The sequence below is a fragment of the Lytechinus pictus genome, chromosome 2 (genome assembly GCF_037042905.1).
Source record: "Lytechinus pictus isolate F3 Inbred chromosome 2, Lp3.0, whole genome shotgun sequence".
Taxonomy (NCBI): Eukaryota; Metazoa; Echinodermata; class Echinoidea; order Temnopleuroida; family Toxopneustidae; genus Lytechinus; species Lytechinus pictus.
Window position 1 is genome coordinate 2,964,909 of NC_087246.1, and position 20,691 is coordinate 2,985,599.

A 20,691-nucleotide genomic window follows, 5' to 3' on the forward strand; every position below is an offset into this window, starting at 1 on the left:
TCCATGATTGATGTATATTTTTATCTTCAAAAGAAACTAAATAATTTTAAAAATATATTCTGTTATACATTTCATGATTTGTTTTAATTTCATGATGAATATTGTTATTAAAATTTCATTTGTATATGAAGTTGTCAAAAACCTCAATGTTGATTTTTTTTCTTCATTTCTATGAATGATTTTCAAAAGGAATATTACTGTTTGGAATGTAAAGAATTACTTCTGATAGCCGAATCAGATAGAACTATTTTTTTTTTTTACTTGATGGTAATTATTGTGTACTAAAATCGTAAATAAAGGATTTATTAGACATTTATTCTGATCTGCATTTTCGTGTCTTTGTCTTGCTGTATTTCTTCTTTTATCTCATGTTCTGATAATGTCTTCATGGAGAAACTGCATCAGCAATATATATATATAATCATGTGTCTAGGCAATGTAAACCAATAAGTTATTGATATATTTTAGTTTGATCCTTTTTTTTCTGGTCAACATGACACACTTGCCTTTGATTTTTCACCAATTGGAAATTTCATTTGACACTTTTCATAGATTTTATGATAAAGATACTCTCTATTGAGTCAGACTATTTGTTGAAGCAAAACATAAATGAAATTCCTAAAATTTCAGATAATAAAAATAAAAAATAGAGCATGCCTTCATTGGCTGAACAGGAAAAAACTCTCTAAACATTCCTCTAATTTGTTATTTTACATAAGATTTTGCTGAAGTTTTCATGTTATGCTTGTTTGATTTGTCCTGTTTATTCAAATAATTTTGATGTAGGAGTGGACATAGCCATTATGAAATAATCTGAAATTTAGAAGATGGAGATGCAGATGACAGATATCATGAAATGATGTTAACGGAAAGAATGGTTCTTGTAGTAAAGCTGAGGTTAATGAGAAGTTTGTGCAAGACATTTCATAACAAAATAAATGGAGGGCATTAGCGCGCATTTCATGGTCATGCGAGCAGGTCGGGTGGCTTTCTGAACATAATTTTTGTCATTCAGAGTGAACTGAAAATTAGGTCTGAAAAGGGGGGTCATCAAAGCAGCACGTCCCTATACCACCAATGTATGTGAGAGCCCCCCACGGGGCAGTTAAGCACTATAGTTTACCTGGGTTTTCAATGCTTGTTCTACAGATTAATCCACATTCTTCTTTGCACTATTGGATTCATCGTTCAGTTACGGTACATGCCACTTAGAAAAAGATGTTGACCTGCAATTAGACCTTTCATGAAAATAAATTTTGGAGATGCATGTATTGTAACATATATTCATCCTCGGGGGAAATGCCGACTGTTGAGTGAATCAAATCTATTTTCTTTTCATCATAACTAGCAAAGTTAGTTGTCTCAGATGGTTATGTGCTCTACATGGCAGGTACCTGACTACATGTATAATAATAAATGAGAAAATCATGCATTAGCTTGTAATGTTGCAGCAGGTAGGATATGCAACTATCTCACCCTTTAGAGGCAAACATTTCTCTATTTTTTGCAGAAGAAACAACTACACAGATTTATCATCATCAAAATTATTAATACCTCATTATCTAAATTCCGGTCAAACAGTTGGAAGATGAGCTTGAAAAGAGACCAAATCATACAACATTAACACTTCTCTCTCATTCTTAATAAGTTCTTTTATTCATAGTTACAAAAATCTTGATAGTTTGTATATATGTATACAGTACTTTCTATAATTTAATGCTAACACATGAGCTAAAACTTTATACATATTCAATCTATGATTCTTACCAAGGTATTGGAGAAAAGAACTCAACTTTGTTCCTCTGAACTCAGTAATTGTCTTTTTTATATGAAAGAGCCAAGTTGATATATTAATATCAAAAATTAAAATAACAAAGATAAGCTAATTTGTATACATAAATGTCTTTCTGTGGCCTGAAAGTTGGTGGAGCCAGAACGTAACATTACTTTTCTAGATAGTCACACATGTATCCCTGAAAATTGTTTCATAGATTGACTCGTCAATATCCAATTTCAAACCATAGTATAAATCCTCTAAAGGATCATGAAACACTCTCAATTTATTATGCTTTATTTAGAAGTGACTTCCTTTTGAAACATTGGCCGAAATTCTTAAAGGTGGTTTTGAATATACTTGCTGAAGCGTAATTAAAGATGAAATCTGGATAAATCGCAATGTCAAACCACAGGTTCAAACACCATCTTCGTGAATTCTTATGATATGATTGTTGATGGAAAACTTGAATGGACTACGGTATTAATGTTACATGTATTTTTTAGAAAATGCATCCAATTTAATTGACACACCCCTTGATCTAAAAACCACTTGGTCTACAGAGATCTTAATGACATATGGTCAAACTCAAAGTGGTATCAATTCATTTTGTAAGCAACAAATTCATCTAATATCCTGTTTTTTAATCCTTTCTTTTTTCTATTTTACTTCAATTCAATCATTTTTTTTTTCTGAGGGGGGGGGGATGACATAGCAATTACCCAAAATAGTACTCTATATTAATGATAATTCGCCCAAGTGGTTGTTAGTCTATTATACCTAATGAAAATTAGATCATGTGACAATTAAAAAAATTTGGACAAACAGGGTTTAGCCAGGGTAAAAAGTTTAACTCTAAACATGCCAGACAAATTGCAGCTCTTTTTGAATTATGTGTATTATTTGGTACCACTTGGCGACAGTGACAAGTAAAGAGTTGATTAAACCATTTCATCAATGATTGTGACAAGTACAGTACATGGAAAAAGATATTATTTCCTTTGGAATGCTTCAAAAGAAAATTAAGAAAAGAGAGAAATAAAATGAAGGAAAATTAGTGTATATCTGTAGCGAGACTGATAGTGAATCCAGCAATCTTTACACCTGACTGAAACCCTTTTGGCCTTTATCGATACATACTGAAAAGGTTATCTGCTTATCATTCTATGGGAATACATCTTGTTCCAAACTGAAAACATGAGGAAAACATTAAGTACAATTACAAAATTAATATATACTGTAATAACAGTGTATCTTCTTTTATTCAAAATTTCACTGTCTTAAAAAGAATCCTGGCAGCATTTGTTTTCCTTTTAGGCTAACAAATTTATGAAGAATCAAGAATAAAAAAAGAATTTTAGTAATGCTTTACAAAAATATACTTATGAAGTACATAAACTAAGTCCTGTACTAGTCCACCAGTCCACTAGATGTTATATGCTTCATTTGTACCCCTTCTTTCTTACAATCCTCAATCCATCTTTTGATTTTTTAAGAATGAAATTACATCTAAGATTATCAAAAACTTCAAACCCAACGTGAAAAACTAGTTCATAGTGAAATGATTATGATTTCAGCATATACATGTATGGAAGAGCATTATATGAGGTGGATAGAAATATTTCAATCTGATAGTATGAACACTGCAAATACAATACAAGAAATATATTTTATATATTGAAGAGGAATAGTATATCAAAAAGATGATTACATGTACATCATGTTAAGCTGCACTATCTTTGTGCATTGACTGCTTTACTCACAACCTTGAATTAGTAACCTCTATACAACTCCCTCTCACACCAAGTAGAGATCAATGATCTCATATTTAATTACATGTGAGGTTTAATAAATCTATAAGTTATACACCATTTTACAAATAATTTATAATCTTTCATTGGATCCCAATCAGTTCTCTGTCAGAGGTGTATCAAGCATCAGATCCTACAAAGCATTTCATTGGCCCTATTGTCTGGGGACAATAGTGACACTATTATGCTTGTGCTAGTACATTTCTTTGTCTTAGTTGATGCTGGGTACGCTATTGTCTGTCATTTGTATTCCTGTCACCTACATACAGTGTATACATCTTTCAAGATCATAATTCTCATTTTCAGAAAGCACATGACTTGAAATATTTCAACATTTCATGTTTGATGTGGTTGTGAGAATATGTCAAAACAAGGAATATTATGGGTTTCTAATTTAGCATAAGAAATTGTCACTAGTCATATGTAACATTGAAGAGTTTTATGAAACCCTTAAATTTTTACTCCTGGCCAAAGAAAATTCATCTCTTATTTCAAAATCTTCAATTTTATCATTTTTTCAATGGTACTACTTACCCAAGCAATATATGAACATTAGACTCTTAACATGTTGTTAGAATGTTGTTAAAACTAACTTTTGTCAAAGTTTATTTCTCTTTGTTTTTCTGTAAGTCTTTAGTCTACTACTTACATAGATGTAAATCAAAAACATGATTTACCATAGAAATGATGTCAACACATCAAGCAAAATTTGCACATATGTGTATTCCAAATACTAGTATTAGATTTTAGAACAAAAAAACACATGACTGCAGCATATTAAAAAAATGCACTAGTAATTAGGACTTCAGGTGGGAATTAAGAATGAGATTCTTAATAAAGGGAATGTAGAAAAGAAAAGTGATTTTCAAAGAAACACTCCAAATAAATAGTACCTCTTTAAATCTTTGCAGATTTGCACATTTATAATTATAAATTGCCCCAATTGTACAAATTATAGCCAACTATCATATCATCTGAATGAGGAAATATATTCAGAATTGGTTTATTAATTTAAACTAAAACAAATGTCTTGTATGACATAATGGTGCACCTAACAAGAGGAAGGATATGAATATCCTTGTATAAACTAAATATAAAATACAATATACAAGCTTATATGCACATAGCTGCGAAACAAGATAGGTAACTAAATAGCACATAAGGGCATGAGCACCTACATAGATAATGCAAACTATTATAACAAAAAGATATGGAGGATATAATTCAGTTCAAATAATAAGCACAGAGAAAAGATTTTATCAGTTTGTTTTGACATAAAAAAATGAACTGGTATATGTTTTCATTATGAAGAAAACTAAAAATATTTAATGTAAAAGAAATCTAAAGAAAACAAAATATAAAGATTTATGAGTTAATTTCTTTCAAAGTGGATTGAAAGTAATAAGAAAAATCAGAAGACAAAGTTTAACCTAACACAACCTGAGAAAATAAAGTTAAAAGTATTTTTATATCTACATGTAGCTTTGAACCATGCCAAAATCTGGTAATATTGACTATTAATATCTGCACACAGCTTCAACTATGAAAATGATCATCTAGAACGGTAAAATATGTGAAGACTGAAAAGAATGCAAATTTATTTAAGAAAAAAATGGTAAACCTAGAAGTAGAGATGTACTCTTTGGCTGGATAAAAATTAACAATTCAGAAAAACAAAATTCAAATAGTGCTTTGAAAAGTTCATTTAGACATAGGGCAACAATGCTCAGCAATGTTTTTATGTAAAACTCAATGATATAAGCAAAAAAAAATAAAGGTTTAAGAGGTAAAACTAGAAGACTCTTAACTGTGAGCCTATCACTTTCTTTTACAAATCTTGCACAAAATTGTTCTCAAGTGTTTGAGCTGACAAACTGATGACATCACTCAACATGTTATCACAAAGCTTTTCTCATGCAGTTGAAGCCAGCAACATTTCCTGGGAAAGTTTTTATTTGAAATCAAGTTTAATTGTTATCATACAATAACTGACCCATATAAATAGGTTTAAACAAATGAAACATTAAATAATTCACTCCACATTGAAAATCAAGCACAATGAAGATAATTGACACAGATGTATTGGAACATGTAGAGTATCGCATGGGTAAAGATATGTCACATGGCACAAATGTCAGAATTATTCTGCCCATTTCTCATTTATTAGTCATTTTTTACAACAATCATTTTGCATGTGATATTCATCCCTACATCATGTGTGTCAACGTAGTTGTCTCTCTATGCTCACTACAGATACAAATATTTTAGATTTCACTAAACTTGTATGTGCACGTTCGTCCACATGAAACAGCAAGATAACTAGCAGGTCATGACACGCTGCCCAGCCCGCAAGATCTTGCATAGCATCATGTCACGACCTGGTTGGGTGATGCAAAGGTGCAACTTGTGCACACTTGCTTTGATTCTTTTTTACATGACTTAGGGGATATCATATGGTGACAGGCAACTCTGCCTTAGTCAAAACTCTTGGGACCAGAGAAATCTATTCCACTTAAATTTTGACATATAAGAGGTATATAACATGTTTTCAATAATCTGGTCTAAGAAAAAAAGGCTTCTACTTAAGCGATTATTCGACTTACATGTACATTATGGAAGGTCGACTTAGGTAGAGTTACCTGTATATTTTGGTGTTCAGAAAGCAATTTCAAATATGATAAACATAAAGCATCGTACAACTTACATTAATTTTGTGAAAAGTCACTGAAAACTGTGTTCTATAAGGGAAAAGATCCATTGCATTGATCTTCATGCTAAGCTAGAGCGGTTGAAATGACGTCACTCACGCGCACGTCGACTATGATTTAGATCGGCAGAATTGAGGTGGGGAGGTCCTCACTTTTGTTAGTCGGCGAGGGTGAGGACCTGACGCATATAGCATGCCTTAATATGACACCATCTCGTACCAATCGTGGACATATCATTCTATAAGTGCTTAATGTCATGAGATTTTCATGCAAAATTGGAATTTTCAGAGATGAAGCCTACATCATACAAAAAAGGGATGATTTGTCACACAGAAAACACAGAAAGCATGCTGCTGAGCTTTCTTGCATCATGTCTAGCTTTATAGTCATCAACAAAATTATTCTCACTTCACACACAGAACTATGAAAAATAAAACTAAACAAAAAATAAAAAGTACAAAATAACATAGCTAACTGTTCAATTATGTACAAACTACATATCTTGGAAATAAAATAAAATAAAAATGAATGTGAGATGTAATGCAGAAGATGACTTGACCAGCAAGTAAAATTGCTTGATATAATATAAACTTTCCCACAAATTTTCAGGTTTCTCATGTTTTAACAATGGCAATTTAACATGACAATCAGACTTTCATGAGCTTTCAATGTACTGAATGCACATTCAGATCACATGATTTATAAATCAACTTTATTACTACACAGCACAATTAAAGAGGAACAACATAATTTCAAGTTAAATAGTCCAATTAATAGCATGCGTCAATTTTTATTCATTAACATTCCCAGTTGTAAATTAGGTCAAATGAGCTGATGTTGTGTCATAATTAGCTAATAGTTAAACCAGAACAGTAGACAGAGTTCAGAATACAAGCTATAATGTAAAACTTTGAATGCCCTTTATAGTACTACATAGAACTGATAATATAGACAAAATTGATCAAGATCCAATCTTGATGCAAGAAATGAATGGATAGTTAGTATTTTTGTTTTCTTGCCAATTGCAAATGGGTGATTCAAGTAAGGCGTTGACCTTTTGGTGTTGGTGTTAAAGCAATTTGAACATCAGTACAGCATCAAAATTCAATTGAGACTGACCTTGGGACAGGATGCTCTGATGTGATTTGAACCATGCTTGTAAACTCAGATCTGGGTCCCGTAACACAAAGGTTAGTGATTGATCGTACGCTTGATTTTCGCAAATAATTGTACATTGTAGCCAATGCAATCAATTGTAAAAAAAAAAGTTGTACGATGATTGATAAGCTTTGTGTTATGGGCCCTAGGTGCTGGAGAAAGGGAAAGCAATCTACATGTAATTTGGGCTTTCAACATCAATACTGAACTTGAAATCAACCAATGGACAGAGCTTCAAACTGGAGATACAGTGCTATTAATCTCAATCAGTTTCTTGCCATACTTAACTGTAAACATCAAATGTACTTTTAAATTAACAAGCAAAATTGTCACTAATTGATCTTTATCCATTCATTGTTGATGAACTCAAAGCAAAGGTCTCATATCTTTCTATTAACAGGATTTTTCATCAGTATAGTACAATAATAGATGATTCTTGATACCTACCCGGTGAATAAGAGTTTTGAACGAGTCCAAGTAGTTTATGTTCCTGATACCAACCTGGTTGGTGTTTCATAGATCTGTTTATAAGTCACATATGACTGATTACACATGGTGCTAAATCACATTCACATGCACTCCTAGTATATTAAAACTGGGAAATTGGGGGTATCCCATTAAGCATGAGAAAGAGTAACCAGTTATGCATAAAGCTCTGTATAAAAACGGCCCTTGGTATTTACTTTATTCCCATTCTCACTTCTTGAGGGACAAATTGGTGAGCATCATGTTTTATAAGCTATTGCTGAAGTTATGATGTTATTCCCTCTTGTTTACCTCACTGAATCATTATTGTTGAAAAGATTGTCAGAATATGTCTCCATCCACACTTGATATGGACCTGTGTTAGTCTTTCCCACGAGAGTATCAGCCACTTCAGAAGTCAATCACCATGAGAATTAAAGCTCTCCAGTATGAAATAGGCAAGAACCACATGCATACAGAAAGAACCATATTGTCCAAGAAGTTTTTCACAAAACAGACATTAGTTAACCTTCATGTAAGCAATAGCCAATGACAGTCAATAGCACTAGTAAGAGTCTAGATGATGCATCCATACAAACAGGAGTAGAGTTGTTCAAAGTCTTGAGCGACATCTCTCCTGCTTCTGTCAGGGGTTGTTTCAACCGTCAGACTCTGTGCCTGTACCAAGTTCCATCTTTCATAGGATAGTGTAACTGTCTCAATTGCAGCATCCTGCTTTTTTGTTCTTATCCCTTGACCTTCCATCTATATCATCAGGTTTCAATTCTAGAGAGAAAAACAAGAGTAACATTATACAGTTGACACATTATATTTACTGACAGAAGTTTTGCAGCCTTGTGAGCTCTTGTGTTTACTTCTTGCAAACACAGACATTTTTGTATACATGAAATATAATACATTAATGTCCTCATTTATCACCTGATTTCAAGTTTAAACCAAAAATTAACCAACTTTCACTTGGATGGAAGATTATTATTTTGACTATACATCTTTGAAGAGGTAAGCAGACTAATCTCTCAACAATAAGAATAAAATAAAATAAAATGTGTGATACAAATACTCTTTACGACCGATCCAAAGTTCAAACTGCATTTCCTGTCACAAGACTGGATCAATCAAATATCGATTCAAATTTATTAGCTGACCAGGTTCATAAATGAAGTCTTTATTAACCTGAGGTCCAAGGGTGATTATTTGCCACTCTTGAAGCTCAATAAGATTGTCAATTCTTTTAGATGTAGGCCTACATGTATTACAAGGCATTTGCATAAATATGAGTATTACTCATCATGGTCTGGGGAACATTCTTGCCATATAGGTTGACTCTAAAGGTTAATGACTCCTGCAAGACTGATGGTATAGAAATTTGAATCTATCACTGCTTTTTCACCATATAATTTCTCATGGTTTTTTTTTTTTGTATAAAGAGACCATTGATTTATGTCTCATTGGAATTAAAAGAAAACCACTCTCCATCCTAATCTCATTTGTATGTTACCCTTCAATTAATGGCGATTTCCATGGAATGTTGATTTTGTTTTGTTACTGCGGTAGTTATATTGAAAGTCAAAAGCATGAAGAGGTTAACTCTTTTGGAAATAATTCCAACATAAAAATCTCCTGGAGTAAAGCTCCCTTGGAAGTTATCTCCCTGGAGGGCAAACCTTGAGCAGGACAATTCAAATTCACTTTATTATAAAAAAAAAAAAAGAATACACAAAATATGAAAATCAAAAAGAAAACAATCAAATATACGAGATATCAAAAGACAAAAGGAAAAGGGTAAAACCAATTTGAAGTGGATGTAGGGGATTTCCAAAGGTCAAACACCTAACAGTAATTACACAATTACAGTAGAGCGAAAACACAAAAAAAGGTTATGCCTCCAGGTTGCCCCTGAAGGTGGAAATGCATGGTAATATCTGCAATGTTCTACATAAGATCTCACCACAGGAAAACTTCCAAGATGCAAGAGAGGTTCTCCTTAAGGAATTGTCCTACATATACAGTGCGTATCAACAAAAACGGGACAGATTTGAAAAGTCTATAAAATTTTAGTTTCAAATTATTATGTCTATATTTTGGTGTTAATAGGTGCTCTAAGGTCTTGTCTTTCAAATGCTATTAAAAAAACTTAGTTTTGTTCATGCTTGAGCGAACACGGGACGTTTTTGTTGGGGGTTCAAAAAGAGGCTTGCGCCAGAATTGCAGAATATGAGTAATATGATGATCGGACTTCTTTCTAATTAGCAGACTTCCTCTTAACCTTTTCATTATCTTTGCCATAATTTTCAAATCATGCGGTCAAAATTCATTTTCAGATCTCTTTATTTGCTTGAATTATTCTGTTATTTCTTTTTAATATGCTCTCTGTTAGCTTTGAATATTCCTTCTTCAAGCTAAAATTTTTCTTTACAACCGAATTATGGGAGAGCATGGATTTTTTTATTCAAATCCTTTCATTATGTGCTACAAAGATTATGGTTCCTTTTGAACAAAGCCACACAGATGGGCGGGCGCTCGGGTTGCTCCCCCCCCCCTTAATTAAAACAAGTGGAATGCCTCTGGCCGTCTCACCTGCATCACGCGATTCAATATAGCAGCAGTGCTGATTTTGAAAACTACTATAACTCGCACAAGATGTTCAGTGATACTTGGTTACTCTTATTTCCACGTTTTATGAACTAGACCAATACACTTATAGAGATATAATGGCAATTCAACAAATACCCCCAACGTGGCCAAAGTTCTTTGACCTTACATGACCTTTGACCTTGATCATGTGACCTGAAACTCGCACAGGATGTTCAGTGATACTTGATTACTATTATGTCCAAGTTTTATGAACTAGACCAACACACTTTCAAATTTATGGCTGTAATTCAACAAATACCCCAATTTGGCCAAAGTTCATTGACCCTTAATGACCTTTGACCTTGATCATGTGACCTGAAACTTGCACAGGATGTTCAGTAATACTTGATTACTATTATGTCCAAGTTTCATGAATCAGATCCATAAACTTTCAAAGTTATGATGGTAATTCAACAGATACCCCCAATCCGGCCAAAGTTCATTGACCCTAAATGACCTTTGACCTTGGTCATGTGACGTGAAACTCATGCAGGATGTTCAGTGATACTTGATTAACCTTATGTATAAGTTTCATGAACTAGGTCCATATATTTTCTAAGTTATGATGACATTTCAAAAACTTAACCTTAGGTTAAGATTTTGATGTTGATTCCCCCAACATGGTCTAAGTTCATTGACCCTAAATGACCTTTGACCTTGGTCATGTGACATGAAACTCAGGCAGGATGTTCAGTAATACTTGATTAACCTTATGGCCAAGTTTCATGAACTAGGTCCATATACTTTCTAAGTTATGCTGTCATTTCAAAAACTTAACCTCAGGTTAAGATTTGGTGTTGACGCCGCCGTCGCCGCCGCCGCCGCCGTCGCCGTCGGAAAAGCGGCGCCTATAGTCTCACTCTGCTATGCAGGTGAGACAAAAATCATGACCAAGAAAAAAGTGGACAGGAAATAAAAGGAAAGATAGAAAGTAAAATATGATATTATTTTCTGAATATTATGTCAAAATCTATCACAAACTTTGATATTGTAATTTAAAAAAGTGGGAATATTTGCGTGCTCACTTCGCTCGCTCACAACTTTTTAATACATTTTACTCGATCTGCCATATCTAGCTCCTTCAAAATTCACTCAATACATCATGGTCATTGAAAGACATGAATCCCTTCCTGTGTTTCCTGTCAAGCAATTAAACTTGGTCAAGGAATTAATGACCCATTGAAAAATAGATTCATGTCTTTTAAAGGTACATAACATAATTTGTTTCACATAATAAAACGATTTGAATAATCACAAGTTTTCCCAATTAATAATTCAAATCTTCTTGCTTGGGTTGACAAAAAAAATCTTCTTTCCTCAGTTACTTATGAAGGAAAATTAAAAGGTAAGAGAAGTTTAAATGAAAAAAACAAAATAATTCAATTAAATAAATAACTTTGTAAATGAAATTTGACAGCATAATTTGAAAAGTGTGGCACAGATAATGAAAAGGTCAAGAGGAAGTCTCCTGATTAGCAAGAAGTCTGATCATTGTATTACACATATTCTGCAATTCTGGCGCAAGCCTCTTTTTGAACCCCCAACAAAAACGTCATGTGTTTGCTCAAGCATGAATAACATTTTTTTTTTTTTAATTGCATTTCAAAGATAAGACCTTAGAGCATCTATTAACACTAAAATATAGACATCATTATTTGAAACAAAAATTTGATAGACTTTTCAAATCTGTCCCGTTTTTTTTTATACGCACTGTAGAGCCATTGCAGATATCATATTACCATGTATTTCCAAACTCAGGGGCAACCTGAAAATATACTGTACTTGTATAGTTCAGAGCTTTTTGACAGACAACAAGATATGTATTCATTTGTAAAGTTCGAACCTGGATTGTGGGTTTTTTTTCTTTCCTTTCTGTAATTTGCTCTGAAGCGCCTTGGGCATCTAATTAAGGTGGAAAGTGCACTATTTGAATTCTATGTACATTATTTCATGTAATAGGACCAAGATTGAAGTCTCCTTCAAGAATGTTACAGCCACTTACTTATTCTATTCTCACTGCTTTGTGAGATGGCAATTTGTCGACTAGCTGACTTAGCCTCAAGATCATCCAGAGCTTTCAGTACTGATGAATTGAAAGTTATACCTGCTAGGCGGTTGAAGAATTCCTCAACATTTTGACCTGGTTCAAGGAACAATTGTGATATCATCTGTAATTATTTGTTTTGTTTGAAGCTACAATGCATTAATTCAACTAGCTACTTTTACATATTCTTTTCACAAAATAAGCATTTCATTCATGCATCTCTGATAGTCAACATTATTTCAAACATAATGTACATTATTTGCTATATTGCTTGTTATCACTGAACATGTGTGTTTTTTCTGAACATTGGCATTGTTGTACGACCCTGTATTCTGCCAGAAAGCGGGGGGGGGGGGGGGAGGGACCACAATCTCTGACAGAGGATAAGATACATGTAAATAAAGTCATAATAATTCAAAACCATATTCATTATGTTGCCGTTCCATTTATTTGAACCACCACTATGAATTAGTTTTAAAACATAACCCTTAATGTTTAAGAGTAATTGTGAAGTGCAATGGTCCTTCTTTGAATATTTCTTTGTTATGAACTCAGACAACATAGCAGGTGGGTGTTTCATAAAGCTGTTTGTAAGTTAAGAGCGACTTTAAGAATGACTGGTGATCCTTTCTTGTGGTGAATGGTATACAACAAAATGTTCATTGGCAATGGATCAACTCGTAAGAAAGGTTCACCAGTCATTCTTAAAGTCGCTCTTAATTTACGAACAGCTTTATGAAATGGCCCCCAGGAATCACATATTTTGTAATTACAAAGCTCAAGAATGATGAAAGGTGTAAGACAAATCTGCAATTCAGATTCATTCCATGAAGCTCTAGAACACCAGTATTATTTTGTAACCATCAGCACCATCATAACCATTAGTAATCAAATCATCCTCATCATCAATAATATAAAAAAAACAGTATTGCTGTCACCATCAGTACCGTGAATGCCATAGTCCTTGTCCTCCTCTACCTCTTCCTCCTTATCATCATTATCATCATCATCATCACCACGACCACCACCACCATGATCATCAACTATCACCCCCTCACCTGATAATGAAGAAACTGTCCAGTATTCTGCATTAATATCTTTAGCAACCTCCATAGCAGCCTTCTCCACCTCATGAACCTCATCCTGTGTTTCCTGGAAACAATGGATATATCAACATACATGATGATGGTGATCAAAATAACAACATCAATGAAAATAATAATAATGATAATAATATAAAGTTGTTTTTTATAATAAAATAAATAAAGAAAAAATAGTTATATATAAACATATCTATATTTACAAGAAATCAACTTTGAAGATACAGTTGTATAAAGAATACAGTTGTATAAGGATGACAAATACTGGTTAATATAGCATGTATTTTTCTGCGAAATCAACTATAATTGTTAACATTGTATTTCTTTATTCTTAAAGCTAGTGTTTTATTAAAGAAATCAATATTTATGGAGGCTTCTGTATAATATAATTTTACATAAAGATCTACATGTAGTTAAAGCATGCAATTTTCACATTATATGTAGGACGACTACAAGTGGTATATGAATTCCAGGAATCAACATTTTTTTTTACAATCCAACACTTTAGCAATATGGGTCAATGCTGAAAAGGAAGTCAAGAATATTAAACAGGATGTTCATCAGGAAACAACTGTTTCAAACCATAGAAATAATAATCCAATTGTAAATTCATACACATTCGTATTGTGAAATATACTGGTATTATATTTTCACTGCTCTTATGAGAACAAGTGTAAATATAATGGAAGTATACCGTGTCCATAAAAGGATTAATACAGTATGTGTAATTGCATATTAGCTGCATGTGATACAGGACTTGTGCACAGACTTTATGGCATCTATACTCTGTTGCAAATTGATGAACTTATTACACTGTCAACGCCATAATTTCTGCATAATTAGATATTATACGGTCTTTTTTTTTTTTTACTAATCAATGTATTCAAAATTTCTTTCATGATGTTGGTTTTGTTTTCATGCACAGCAATAATAAACAAAATAAATGAAGTCCTTTTATCCAGTGTCATTTTTGCCTGCCGTTTTATAATATAAAAAAAACATAGTATATGATCAGTACCAAAATGAAAAGCCCTGAAATTCTGAATGTGACTCACTTTTGAAAATAGGTGCACTGTGTAGTACCCTTATTTGAGGGCATTACTTTGGTCACTTGAATAATTCATAGTGTAAATCATAATGTATAGGCTTACTTACTTTCTCAAATACTGGGAAAATTAACCAAAACAATTCTACTTGCAATCATATATCATATTATATTCACATACTAAATTGATATCACCCTCGTCTACCACTCGGGCGATATAAATCTAGTTTGGGCGATATATGTCGTATCGCCCCGAGGCCAGTCGATATTGCTTTATTATATTGACATACCATCTAAAACGTAGTCTCATAATTAACCTGACATAAGCAAAGCAACTGTCATGTGTTTCAAGGAAGCTATCTGGTCCCCAATTACCACTCCTATGTCGAGTGCAGCACAATCAGGATAGATTTCTTGCTGCAGAGAACACCCGGAGAAAGATTTGAACACATCATCTACTGATCTATAATAACCACTAAACCTTGAAGTGTTTCTATAACAAATAACCTGACTTACACATAAATCTCGTTTGGTTCCCACAAGGAATATATGAGGATCATGAGTGTTTTCCAGTAATGATTCTTGATACCATCTCTTTGCATGGTCTAACGTGTACAACTCCTTCATATCAAAAACAATAACTACAACTGGAGAAAGAGAGGGAGAGAAAAGAGAAATAAAAGTTATACATAATATATCAGTTTGAATAATTTCTTTGATCTTTTCTTGTTTTTACTGTTTGCATTCTTTTGAATACATAATATGCCTATGTGTGCATTGCATAATTACTGCAATTATAATCTAGATATTCTTCAATTTCTTTATGAAGAGAATACAGAAACAAGGACAATATTATGGTACCAAGCTATATACTTATAGAGATTGATCACACTATAGTGATATAATCTGTACTACCTCCCCCCCAAAAAAAGAAAATAACAAAATAATAACAAATGTGAGAAACAAGCATCCCAGTTCCCATGATTTCCCTAAACTGAAAGACTCAAGATTACTCAGAAATCATTTATATTGCCTGATCTTCTCCATCTTTTAATGGAATGCATTTTTTATTATTATTGCTTACTATTTAAATACTAGGTTGGACTCTGTACTATGAATAATCAATTTGTTTAATATTCACTTGAAACATTGCAATAACAAACACTTTGCAGTCTTGAAGCTATGTTGTGCCAAGGAATGCACGTGACCATAGGGTTGAAGGCTTGAAAAAATCAATGAAATAGGAATATTCCTGACACATTAATGCAGTTTTGTCAAAGCTATTGGCAAGGTCATTATAAGCTGACTGTGGCAAATTTTATTAAGAACAGCATTTACATGTACTTGTACATGTAAATCAGTAACCAAAAAATAGTAATATTCTGATAAGGATACTGCATTGTACTACATGCATGGTACTGGTCTGTCAAGGAGTATGCAAATCCATTTCAGGTTTGATTTTTAAATAAAAAATCAACAAAAACAAAAGACTATTGAAAATACAAGTTTACAAAAGTAAACATTAGGGCCTACAAATCATAATAGAATAACAAGGGAAATTAAAAAAGAAACCCATGAATTACATTACATGGCCAGTTCAAATAATTTATTTTTTGTTTTGGAAAACAGAATCATAACAAGAACTCTATAATCAAAGCTGAATTTTCACAGATTTTAAGCAATTATCTATAATTCTGCAAGTCTACATAACAAATTTCAATGCAACAATAAGACCTAGAGCTAGAAGCAGAGATAAAATTATGCTGTAGATATCATGGACAAATTATTTCTGAAAATCTGAAATGTTTATAGTTTGCATTGTAAAACGCTTTAATAGCTAATCGTATGCAAGGAAAGGGAGGCTGAATAAGCAAATTTATGCCACTGCACAAGGACAATCTGAAAAATAGGTGGTATCAAAATATGATTCAATAAAATACACTGGCCCGTATTCTGAAGTCAGGTTTAACTTAGACCATGGTTTAACTCTGTGCTAAAATCATGGGGAGCCAAAAACTCCAAAATTATGTTTACATTGTATACTACGTTTACTATTTTGTTTCCATTTGCTTTCATAATGAAGAAAACTACTTCAGTTATCATTCCAAGCAGTTATGAATGATTTGAGTGTCATGTGAGTAAATAAACTGAACCTGTACTAATAGAGATTTCTGCCCAAATTGGCTTTCCATAGTTAAACTAGGTTGGTCCATGGTTAAACCAAACCTTTAAACCGGGGTTCAATTTAGACCCGAGTTCAGAATACGGACAACTAGCTTTATAAAATGTAGGTACAATATACATATTACGCCCGGGGGGGCCAGTCAAATATATTGCTGTACACACGCGTGACCAAGGAATTTCCAAACACCCCCTAAACGAGTTATTCTCTATGTGCAAAATAACCCCCTAAACAAGATTTTCGCGGGCATTATTTACACATTTTGGCCCCTAAACAAGTTGTCGCCAAAATATGACCTCGGGGAGGAAAAAGCTTTGGGGAAAACATAGAAGTCTACCCTAAACACGTTTGGCTAGTCTTTAAAAAAAAAGCTTTGTGGAAAAAAACATACCCTAAATACCTGTACGTTTGACCCCGTGATTGACCAGTGACCAGTCTTTCAAAACCACCCTTTGTCTTGAAAATCTGTGTTTTTGATACCCTTAACGAGTCCATGTGCGGACCGCGTCCAAAACTGAAAAAAAAACCTTTAAACAAGTTTTTTTGGGGTCGCGCGTGTATACAGCAATTTATTTGACTGCCCCCCCCCCCCCTGGGATATTAAGCCTACATGTATATGTACAGGCTATTTGCGCACACCTGCTGCTGATATTATATGCACTTGCATACATGTATATGCTGCTCAGGGATTTTGGTTTTGGCTTTCAATAATTCTTATATAAGTATTATTCTTCCTGGCATTGCAAGCTTTTCAGGCACTTTACATGCAGTGGTACAAGATTTTGCATTTGGTGGAGGAGAGAGCATCTTTCTTACACCTTAATAACATGACAAGTCTTGTACCATTGCACTTATGCTTATTTGTACTGTACACAGTATTGATGATTATCTCACCATGAGCTCCTCTGTAGTATGCAGCTGCTATACACTTGAATCTCTCTTGACCTGCAGTGTCCCATCTGAAATCACACAAACAAACATGACTTTCAGGATCATATTAAAAAAAATATATCCATTTAAAAACAGTGACATATTTTGACAATTGTATGACATGAAATTTCACGGTGGAAAAAATTTGCTAATTCCTTAGTCCAAAATTGCTAAAAATGTTCACCTTATTTTGGCCTCTTATAAATGCTGCTGATGCGAAAATATGAGGTAACATTTCAATTTTTAATTCACTTAATTTTATTTGATTCAATCATTTAAAAATCAATATAAGGGCCTACACAAATCATGTACATGTATACACATGAATGCACAATTATTGAAAATAGAGTTTAATTGATTAGGGTACCCCTAAATAAAAGCAGGAGCTTGATGAGTGCGACACCCAATACAAAATACATAAAAGTACATAAAAGTGTAAAAGTAACAATAATATTTAAAAATACAAATGCAGAAGAAATAAAATAGTAAAAAAATAAAAATATTATGCTGAGGTACCAAAACTGTGATGAATCCGAATCTAAAAGATTGGTTTAAAAATTATTGCTGCTCCCACATTTACGTGTACTACAATGACTTCAACAATAACTCCTCCTTTTTATCCTCCTCCTTATAATTCACCCCCTTCTCGACCAAACTACATGTACCAAACTTTTGACTTGGCTACATATCTCTGGGATATATCTAGGCATATTTGCACATTTAACAACAAATGAGTGGATCATGATCAAAGATAGGGTAATAAAGAGGTTTGTACACTATACCACTGCCAAATATCTTTACTGTGTAGCTGTATCATGTAAACATGAAAAGAGCTCTAAAAACTTGCTTCATCAATTCATTATGCAGCTACATGTATCATATTTCTACAATATTGATGTAGACCCTACTTGTTTTGAGGATCGAATTTGATATAAACAATAGTCAATTCATTAATTGCAGTACAGGCGATATATTGTCTACAGAATACTCTTTTACCCTTTTTACACAGGCTAAAATTTCCTTAACCCCGTACTATAGGTGGGGCTAAATGGCAATTTAGCCCCACCTATAGTACGGGGTTAAGCTTAGCCCACTTTCTTTTTACACAGCATTTTTGCAAAGTGGGCTAACCCCACCTTTAGTACGGGATTATTTGGCCCTGCAAAAAAGCAGGGTTATCCCAGCAATTGCGGTGCTAAGAGCGATAGTACGGGGTTAAGATCGCTAGTGTAAAACGAAAGTGGGCTAAGCTTAACCCCGTACTATATAGTACGGGGTTAAGGAAATTTTAGCGTGTGTAGAAAGGTACGAGTGAAGTACTTGTACTACGAATGATCGACAAAAACCACTAGTCCGGGGTTAGCGAGTTTCGTGTGTGAAAAGCAAGCAATCCTTATCCGGGGTTAGCGATAACAATTTGGCATGTGTGAAAAGGAAAAAAAATAGTACGGGGTTAAGGATAGTACGGGGTTAGCGATAGTCCGGGGTTAAGAAAATCCTGTGTAAAAAGGGTATAAGTTCTTCATATCTTGAAAGACCTAATTGCACACATTGATCATGCCTCAACAACAGAAAACAAAAGTTCACCCTGACACAGAGTATTGAATTTAAATTGAGAGTTCAGCTGGATGTTGACATGTATTGATAGTAAAGGAGATTTAAGAACCCCTAAATATCAAGGAGCCTAGATAGGTCTATTCATGGACATGATTTGAAAATAAAAATAAAAATGACTCTGTCATGGCAAAGTTTTTCACAAGGAGAGTATTATATTGAAATTAGAATTACTATAAAGGCAACCTTCATAGTCACAACAATCTATTTTAAACATTTTTTTACAAGTCCCCTCTCTCAGAAATATTTTGTTTTTTCTTATAAAAAAATGCCCTTCTTTTAGTCCTTGGATATCAAAAAACATACAGATAAACATAATATCCTGAATTTGCCATTCAATTCCATGCTTATTTAGAGAATGATATATTTTATTTTTATCTGGCACCCAATCATTTGGATTTAGAAGTTGAAATAACAAAATCTATCCAAGAAAACACATGTGTGTTTTAGTATTACATGTCACTGTTTATACCTACATTGTAGCAATGAATTGGAATCATCACATGTGCACATTTGGGGGATTTACCAAGAGTTAAAATACATGTATGCTTTGATAATTTTGTGTTGTTATTTCTTGGTAATCCCAACCAAAAATTGTGTTCTCCATGGAATTATGTGAAATCCATCTGGCAATGGGAAATTCTGGAACACTCTGTTTCCCTTTTATTGTTTCATTTTGCTTTTGGAAAACTAGGGACTTTACCCAAACTTTAATAGCCTATACAAATAAAAGTGAGTTGCTATATAATATACTTGAACATCTTTTGACTCTGATACCTTATGAATAAAATACTGTACAGTTACCATCATTCAGCATTGAGAGGAGAAGACAGTTGCAATGAATGTGAAGATTTATGGGGGAGGGGTAGAGATATCAGATTTCATATTTTTAGAATCTTCAAAACAATGACATGGTCTGGATGTACACTATCATGCAAATAGGGAAGTAAAATATACTTCATGCACTAGTTCCTTTTTTAAACTTCCCCATTCATGTACAGAGAATATTTGTGTAATTCTGCATGTTAAAGTGGATTGGGAAATACTTGATCTACATGTACAAAAATAACGAGCATTACTCACAATATGAAATGGACAAAAGTCACAGTAACATTCAGGAAGAACTGCACACAATGTACACTATTTGATAGCAATCACCTTATTGAGTAAAGATTGTCAATACAAAACAGCAAGAATCTAAAATT

General features: G+C 33.4%; 1 protein-coding gene across 1 annotated transcript in view; it reads right to left on the reverse strand.

Moving 5' to 3' along the window:
• Positions 1-1,627: 1,627 nt before the first annotated feature.
• LOC129253674 (ras-related protein Rab-34-like) overlaps positions 1,628-20,691 on the reverse strand; it is a 29,510-nt gene continuing 10,446 nt past the window's right edge. The window contains exons 4-8 of the mRNA XM_064107328.1: positions 17,837-17,901; positions 15,277-15,407; positions 13,674-13,767; positions 12,574-12,711; positions 1,628-8,702 (exon numbers count right to left, since the gene is read on the reverse strand). Of these exons, the coding sequence (XP_063963398.1) occupies positions 8,635-8,702; positions 12,574-12,711; positions 13,674-13,767; positions 15,277-15,407; positions 17,837-17,901 (496 nt within the window). The 3' untranslated portion in view covers positions 1,628-8,634. The remainder of the gene's footprint in view (positions 8,703-12,573; positions 12,712-13,673; positions 13,768-15,276; positions 15,408-17,836; positions 17,902-20,691) is intronic.